The sequence below is a fragment of the Varroa destructor genome, unplaced genomic scaffold (assembly GCF_002443255.2).
Source record: "Varroa destructor unplaced genomic scaffold, Vdes_3.0 BEIS01000006.1, whole genome shotgun sequence".
In the NCBI taxonomy this organism is placed as follows: Eukaryota; Metazoa; Arthropoda; class Arachnida; order Mesostigmata; family Varroidae; genus Varroa; species Varroa destructor.
Window position 1 is genome coordinate 14,043,284 of NW_019211459.1, and position 9,382 is coordinate 14,052,665.

Below are 9,382 nucleotides of genomic sequence, written 5' to 3' on the forward strand. Positions count from 1 at the left end.
ATTTGTCGATACACCACCATACAACATGTCGGGCTCGACGGGATGAGAGATTGCAGGAAGACATGCGTTTACAAGCTCCAACTCTTTCGGTCTTCGTCGACGATTTCCATGAACGGTACTTGCTCGTCTAGCTGCTGCGCCCTTATGAATCGGCCGCTCTTAGACTTTGTCCCGGCATCTTCAATCGACCTTTTCTAAGATGAGTACATGAGAAGCTGAATCAGCCTGCCCAACGCATAACGCGATCACGGCGGGCATTTTTCTTTTTGTGAAAACCAACGGATTGTGCCTTCGGTGCCTAGAGTAAGTACTTTATATGAATTTAGTTACGGGGTGGGCGTGGGCCTAAGCACGCTCTTCAGTCGGCGTAAGTCTTTGTGGCTTCAGTCTTAACGAAGATTCCGCATAGACCCGGAGGAGTTTAGAATGCGCTAACACAAAGTGAATGAAAAAAGGTTTGATAACCAAGCCCCCGTTTGTATCTATTTTCTAGTCGTACACAGCACCATACTAGCTAATGCTAGTACCGGTGTTACAGCTACGAGAATTACAAGAACCGGACAGGTATACGATCACAGTAAAGTGATGATAATCGTAGTCGATATGACGGATGCGATGCTCAAAGCTTTCGGAAGCTGCCCACTCAGCGACTCGTCACTGAATTTCTGCCTTCAGTCATCGCCAATCAATGACTGTTGTTAATCAAGTGTTTACCGGTGACGGTACATCGAGGTACCGGCAACGACTGAAAACCTTACGGCCGCACGAACCTATTATTTCGTCGGCTTTCCCGTTACCGCCAAGAGACAGGTTCCGACTTTGCTTGTTACTATTGTTGTTTATCGTCTGCTACGGTTTCATTGAAGCGGAATTTTTAGCGCTTAACGTCAGAACGTATGCAGTAGCAGTAATAATTAGAGTAATTATGTCAAATACTAGAGAAAAAAAAAAAAAAAAAACTATAATTAAAAACGATGCGATAATTAATTCATTAACCCATTATACAATATCTTATCAAACAAATTCTCCTGATACGCTGTTATTTCTATGTAGCATGTTTCTGCTATATGACTGACAACAAGTGCAATAAAGAAAATAATATTACCAACTCTATAACCGAACATGTTTACGAAGAGAATACTATATAAGTACATTCTCATGGTGACTTGATACATTTATTTGGCACTATCACCTCGCAAAATATTTGGCCCCGCACCTGCCCCGTTGGCCTATACTGTAGACGGCTCTCGATGCCTGAGGTCATCTAAGGCTTTGTGTTCACTTCCTACGGTCATGATCGTTTGTATTAGCCAGTATGAACCCGTCTATGCTATCGCTTTAGCTAAGTAAAAACACATTGTAACAATTAGGTTTGCAATACGCCCACTGGGGGCAGGGTCGTTCGTTTATTTGTGTCACGCATATAGCCCGTCAACAGGATATTGTGCGTGATATACCTTTTGCTCTTTTATAGTTTCGTATCTTTTCTTTCTCTCTTGCTCTCTCGTCAATTACAATACTTTACAATAAATAAAGGCCTCATGGTGGTTATCACAGAAACTGAGATCGGCTAAGCCAATCAAGCTGGATTCGTCCGCTTCGTGTCGCGTACGTGGTCTGCTCTGTTGATCGATCTGTTCGATTAAGTTATTGCGCAGATTTAACGAGTAGCTTGCTGCTAACGTTGCCGTTATTTTAAATCAATAGAGCAAAAACTAGCACGAATTTTCTACCAGGGTCTCCAGACGGATTCATCAATGGCCAGCTCCATTTTGACAGGAGATGGGCTAACCGGCGATACAGAGGTGAGCAACGGTAGAGGCGACACCGACTCGCGATCGGACGCAGCTGGCGATAGAATTCCAGAAGAGCCGAGCACGTTTACCGCCGTTGTGTTGCAATTGACAGAGATCTCCGTGTTCCGGTTGGACTCCGCAGCGCTTAGCTGGTGATGCTGCTGCTGTTGCTGCTGCTGCTGCTGGTGGAGGTGGTGAGGGGCGGTGTTCTGTCCGTCAGCGAGAACAAGAGCAAATTGCCCACTTGGCAGACGGGTGGGCACCAGCGGTGCATTCGGGTTACCGAAGAACTTCTGGGCCGCAGCAGAGATTACGGTTGGCTGGGCGGTCTGCAGAGGAGACGTGGCGGCAGATACGGGTGAAGATGAGGGCGATGGCATGACATGAGCAGGGCTGGCAGGTGCTGGCGATGTCTGGCCGAGGTGGTTGGCAAGACATTGGCGAACAGAGGGCTCAACACCATCGGCGCGAGACAGATAGCGCGATACCTCGGACGCACACTCGAGGTAACCAGCGCGAAACTTGTCGGCCACGTTGGGGTCGGCGGCCGCGCGCTGCGCGGCCATCTGACGATGGAGCATCTGCACATGACGGACAGCCATTTCGAGGATGTCAGCTTTCTCCAACTTGTTGTTGTGCCGAGCACTATCCTTGGTCTTGTTGTAATCCAGGATGAGGTTTTTGAGCTCGTTGAGTGAGTTGTTGATTCGAGCACGACGGCGCTTTTCCATGATGGGCTTCGTCGTGCGTCGAAGCTCGCTCAGTTTGCGCTCACCCGACACTGGCGCTTGTTGTGGCATTGAATGCATGTTGTCTGAACGTCTGCCTGACTCCGCACGAATCAACCACGAACAATCACAGAACAACGTCAAGTTTGTACACCGAAGCACAAACTTATTCTTGTAGTACTAGTTCGGGTAATTTTAGTTATGTAGAAACTTGGAGCTGTTCAGGCCCTTGAACGTCTACAAAAACAGTTGTAGCAGTCGCGTCAATAGCGAATCTAGTAACGTATATCCGCACAGTTTTACTGCTCTGTGGCGAGTGTTGCTCGCGGAGAGGATCTTCGCTCCTTATATACCCTCGCCCGATGATCGAAGCGCCCTCTCCTGGCCTCGCTCGGCTACTCGTCGATATATGGCTCTAGTACTCTCGTTGTTTATCCTTCTTTGCTCCTTGTGCCTGTACGACTATCTCGCATCGTGTCTCTTTCTCTTTCTCTCTCACTCGCCGTCCCGACTCGCTTTCCTGGGCGGCCGACGCGGCACCAGCCGCGCACGCCGCACGTGTATTCATTGTCCGACTGACTGTGGGAAACTGCCACCGAAGTGAACCAGCTTTTTTATCACCATTTCCCGCGTAATCGCATAGTCAGCTAAGCGGCCAGGCGATATATGAACTCTGGTTGGACGGTACAATGGCGTCAAGTGGGGGCACGTCGTCGCTTCTAGCCGAAGCACACTTCCCTGTCACGCCAATAGCCAGTAGATCCAACCGGTTCATTCGATTAAGCGGGCCTGGCTTGTGTGTGTGCCTGGAGGTCAATGTTGCACATGCGACATGAGAGTTGAGTCGGTTCCCACGGCACGAGCAAACCAGGCAGGCCACAGCAGCTAGCGCCTGGCAGGCCGGCGAGCGAGCGAGCGGGCGGGTGGCGGATTGCGTGGCGCGCGTCCATCTGCTCTTCACAACGACAGTAGCCGCGGTGGCCGTGGCATCAGTAGTAGCAGCGGCGACGGCGGCAGCAGTTCAACCAGCACCGACTGGAGTAGTCTCGGCTACAGCAGCGGCCGCCTCATAGCGAAGTTCTTTATTCTTGTTGACTCTTCTTATAATTTCGTCGTCTTTGGTCTTCTCCTTACACCGGTAGTCTGTGTGTCTGTTAGTGTGTGATTGTTGTCGAATTGCGTTCTGTTCCACTCGTTTGAACGGCGAACGATCAAATGAGCGACAGACCGACAACGTCTCGTAATAATCACAACCGTACCAGATCTTCCTCTTCTGCAACTTCGTTCTTCGTTGTTGTTGCTGCTGCCGTAGACGCCTGCCTATGACGATTACAGCCCGTTCGTTGTGTCAGCCGATCGCCGACGAGCGTCGAAGAACGATTGCGAGCGAATATTAGGACAACTGAATGGCGAACGAGCCTGAGAGAATTATGCGACTGGCGATTAACAGGCCACCGCGCCTCAAAATTGCACAGGATCGATCGTCCATTGGGCTCACTCGCGCGCGCGCGCGCGCGCACGCATGCACGCACACACACGCTCAACATGAAACATCACAGATAAAAACGCATGGATACGCCGTATATGAACACATAATGCTATAAGGGATGGCACTCAGTTACTAAATTCTCGTTGCGCAAACTCACAGCTACATGCATAGACCCATACATGGAACCGTACACACACATGCACACGCACGTACGTACGTACGGACACTTCATGCCGATATTCTAACGGCAACTTCTCTGTTCAGTCTGCGCAGCTCCCTGACTCGTGTCTGACACGGCGGCATGTTAAGTGGCTTGCCTGAGTAAGTCTCAATGTGACAACCTGACTCAAATAGGCAGCGTCCGAACAAATCGGACTTTGGACCGTTAGGTCGATTGATCTATAGATCTGCCCTCTGCTATCTACTCTAAGTGACACTGTCCTATTTTCATTCACGCATAGGTTATCTGAACGCCACTGAGTGTACGTCTAGGCGGGCGTGTTTGCGAAACATCGTGTGTTGTGTATACGTGCGTGCCTGTCTGCCAGCCCGTCCCTTGCTAGTGCTTGTCCGTTCTATATTTGTGTTGGCATCAGTGATAATTGTATGAAGAACAGTAATTTTCCACGTATGCGCGGCAGGCCACGTTGCCAATGCAGCGTCTTCAATGTCGTTGCTATCGTCGACGTTGTTATCGTCATCAGCAGCACCGCCTTTACGCTGATGCTACAGACTTCAACCACCCGCCGAGCCAACGCCAGCCAGCGAGCGAGCAGGCATCCATCGGTCAATCACGGGCTTTCAGATGAGCGCACGTAAGCAGATAGATTGACGCACAGCCAGATGAAACGAACAGATTTTCGTGTTGCTGCTGCCGCCGCTATTGTTGTTACTCCTTTTCGTCTTCTTCTCTCTGTGGAAGAAAGAGGGAAGACGGAGAGAAGTGTGGGAACGTGGACGGCGAATTAACGGATCGCCGCTGGACACGACCACGGGCCATGGGCTACCATCGCCAGCACCGCTGCCATTAGTACGCGATGACTAATCAAGCGGGCTCAAGTGCCGCAGCCTGATTCTGTCGCCGGCATCAACAGTGAGCCGCGGTAGCAGGGTCACTACGAACCTCGATTCCTACCGCTCATAGCAGCGTCAACGTCAGCAGCAGCGGCGGCAGCCAATACGAGACGAGCCGCCTATGCAGTATCGACAGTGTTAACACTCTGCCGTTGTCGTCCATCTGACTCCTCTCTACAAATCCCTCTACATATCAGTATCACTAACTAACTTTATTCTGTGTTGTCTTCCCCTAACCCATCTATACTTTTGGTGGGTTGTTGCGTCGCCTGCCGATGCTGTATATATGTTTCACACCACTGTTCCATGACTATCCGCGGCGATGCAACGGTGCCAGTGCTTGATCGTCTCTGATCTTCTCGCCGTCTGATCTGTTACCGTCCATATCTCTGTTCAGTCTGTCTCTGACGTGCGATACGCACATGAGCGAATAAGCGATAAAGGGAGAGACAGAAGAAAAGGGCGCCTGTATGTGCGTGTCGTTGTGTGACTCGGCGTTGAGAAACGCCCGTCTGCTTTCTGTCGCCCGTCGACGGTAAACGCTAACCGCGAACAGCGTTTCTTGTCTCACCACTGCCACCGTCGGCTGATCGCTGAATAGCCATAAGCAGCGAAGAATAACCGCGTACAGTTACGAGACTCAAAGCAGACGACAGCGCTTTAATCAGCCGCAATAACACGTCACTGGTTTCGACTCTTCGAACACATTCTGTTCAATTTTTGCCGTTTTGTCTTACTCAGTCACTCACTTACTCTTCCACGTTGCTGCTGCTGCTGCTGCTGCCATTGATTTCGCGCATTTCATAGATTCGAGCGGGCCGCGGACGCACCGCAGTGCTTCACTGGCTGGTGAATCGGCTTTTGTCGACTGTTCTGCCATCGGATCGCCGTCTTTCGCTGGGTCGGTTTGCATCGTCGGGGAGACGACGCAAAAGATACCTACAGTTAAACTCTCACGGTGTGCACATACCCTTTTATATATGACACGTATATAACTGTACAAACGTACGCATCAAAATAACGTAGATGAGGCAACGACATCGAGAACAACCACCAGAGCGTAGTCAGTCGCAAGTCGACGCCGTGAAGACCGCAGCGGCGGCAGATACATAGTTAGATCTTGACTTATTTACAGCATACGTACGCACAAACAAACACACACAGACCAACCACACGCGTAACGCTCGCTCACAAATACATACAGACGCGCGCACACACACACACACACACACACACACGACCCCAGAGAAGAGGCGACGTACAGCGATACAGCCAGGAATTAATACAGATGGGCCAAACAGCATCGCGGTCCGCTGCGGTGGATGAGCAAAAAGAGAATCACCAATCGTCAGCGTCACAGCAAATGAAGCGGGGCGGCAGCCGAGACGAGCGTCGGAGTACTCGTTCCCACGGTCGCTACCGGCACACGGATGAACGGACGTGGCAGACGGTCGAGTCACAGCCGATGTGGCGCGAGGCAGCCGCACGTCATCGTCTTCTTCCAAATCGTCACAACGGCAGCAACAACACTGCCAGCGGCGTGTAGAATGCCGGAACGGCAGAGTGGACGGAGGCAATAGCCAGCGGCCGCAAACGCCACAACAACAGCCGCCAAGAAGACGCTAACGAGACAACGATAACAGCTTTCCAGCAGCAGCAACAACAACAACAACAACGAAAATAAGTACAGCGATAGGAGTCCTGACAAAATGTTGTCAATATCGAGGCAGATAAACGTCTTGCAATGCCTGCAACGAACTACCCACTAGTTCGTTGTCATTCTAATCCATTAGCACCTATCATCAAAGAGTAGCGGCGTCGGGTCGCCCGCCGTAGTGCCTACTAGAGTGACAAAAGGGCCGCTGTCGACCGCTATCAGCTCCTAAAGCAACAACTGTACATATGAAATCTGTTTCACAGGAACAGCGGCTAGAATAGAATGGAGTCAAAGAATAGAAAGGCAAATAAAAAGCGATGTATACTGTCGGGCTGAACACGAAAAACTCAATTGTAATTGCTTGATCATAGAGAACGTTTGGCTGGAATAGGTAATGATATTGTTTTCTAAGTAGTAGTGGATTTGGCTAGATAACAGTGGTTCTGCATTTTCAGCCTGGACAATTTTCCCGCTTGGCGGTCATAATAGTCACGATCGTGGAGCGTCGAAAGATCTAAAAGGACACTACTGCGTACATTGGTAATTGTGAGATTCTGATTAGGTATTGGGTGGTAGCTTGCGCGGAGAGAGTGGTAGTCGAACGCTAAGGGAAGGTCGCTAAGGAAATACTCTGTCAAGGTAACTTGTTCAATCTAATATTTCAATGTTGCGGTTGTTAGGCGTCTAAGTTACTCGACAAAGAGCGCAGTACGTTCTTATTATCAGCAAAGGCAAAAATATCTATCTGTTTAGAGTTACAACTATCACGAAATGGGAGGGCCCCTATTCGCGTGCCAGGAACGAGCTCACAATTAATTCATACACAATGACTACAACGAGTAAATGGAAGTGAGACGAGCACAGATCGTTGCCTATGCGCCGCTTGTTAGCCGTCGGCTTGTTACTGGGCAATTCGTTGTTTCCACACAAAAGCCAGTTTGACGTTACGCAAGTTATCTACACTAATCTGATACGTACCACGTACAAATGAAAGGCTGTACCGATTTTTTGAAAAAAAAAAAGCATCGACTTGCAAGCAGATCAATGAACATATTTCATGGAAGCGTGATGTAATTTGGTGTTTTAGCAAGTCATCAGAATCCTAATCAGCTTAGGGAGCTATTACACGCACACGCGTGCACACCACTCCGTTTTTCGTGTTAGGCATATTCATCACAATGAGCCTATACCCGGAGTAGGACCGCAGCGTTGTGTTGACATAACTGCCATTAAGCGTAGTCGATTCGAGGGGCATGTGCGCCTATTGTTCATGCCGTTGACGCCATTACACTGGCTAAAAGCCAGTAGCGGGTGCCGCGAATCTGACCTTTCTCGACCCGAAGGTGATACCGATCTAGTCTCAGAATGATTAAGCAAAGCCGGCCATTACAATGCTACTATCCGTAGCAGTCCCAACTAATGGCAATAGAGGCAGCAAGCGACCAGATGAAAATAGGGACAATTGTTAACCATTAATCACATTCATAGAAACAGAAACGAACAGGAACATTGTCAACGACAACGTTATCATCGTCGACAGATCGATGAACGAGTCTTTATCGACCAACGGTAAGCAACGGTAGTTAGCCAGCTGATCTTTCTGATACAATAGATTGGATCTCAGACGAGTCTAGTGACCATCCTCGACGGACTACTCAATTCTACGGCCGTTCGCCTTTTCGATTAGGCTTACGCTAAACATAAAATCATTCATCATCAAAGATAAAAATCAGGTCATTCTTTAAGCTTGATATTACAATGCCACAAACCGACCCACGTATATGGCATAGGGCTGCTGATGGTCGATAGCTTTGTACCCCTTTGCTTCTATGATACACGCGGCGTAATTAGCGCCACGCGTCGGGGGCTGCTCGTTCTGTGTATTTGCTCGACGACGCGCAACGCCATTAGCGACAGACGTATGGCAGCTCTAGAAAAGGCTAATGCGAAAATAACCGTCAACAAAAAGCTAGATTGCATACGGCCGTCATTGACTCAGGCTAACATATACAGAATAGATGCATGTTTCTATTTTGGTACGGTTACATTTACGCCAGTCTATAGCGTTAAGCAATAGTAGTGCATTAGGGATGAACTTAAGTAGTTCAATGTTGGGATCGTCAACTTTAAATTGTCTGTTATACTCTGTACTTTTCTCGGCGTCAAATTATCTAACGCAATCGGACAACCTGAAGGGACCTGGTCATTTTGTCTCTGACATCATCGCCCAGGACATTCGTTGCTAGTAGGTCTGTTTTTTTCACCCCCCCCCCCCCTCCCTCCCAAGTTCAGGACTCGCTGTGAGCTTTCATGTTTGGGCGGCCAACACTCATACTGGGGGCATCTGAGCTTGAATTGACCTTGTTACTCTGATCTCATTGTGGAGCTATACGTTACCTCGGGCAACTCGAGTCACTGGTGTGAGCTAGTTCGGCTCTCCGGTTTAGATCCTATTCAGAATTTCAGAATGCCTCCGAGCATTCTGAATGCGCGCGTGTGTGTATAAGGGATCACGTGCGTACAGGTGACCACTCGAGCTGGCCTAGCCACGGAACTACTCCACCTATCGCTCAGTAAGAAAGATGAGCCCAGGCCAGGACGAAAGCTATACATGGTCATAGGCTCACGTAGACCACTA

At 49.3% G+C, this 9,382-nt stretch overlaps 1 protein-coding gene across 1 annotated transcript; it reads right to left on the bottom strand.

Annotated features, from left to right (window-relative positions):
• Positions 1 to 1,366: 1,366 nt before the first annotated feature.
• Positions 1,367 to 7,043, bottom strand: hry (bHLH transcriptional repressor hairy). Its single transcript, XM_022812183.2, has one exon. It carries the CDS (start codon positions 2,603 to 2,605, stop codon positions 1,730 to 1,732), a length of 876 nt encoding a protein of 291 aa, XP_022667918.1. The 5' UTR covers positions 2,606 to 7,043; the 3' UTR covers positions 1,367 to 1,729.
• Between the last annotated feature and the right edge of the window lie 2,339 nt (positions 7,044 to 9,382).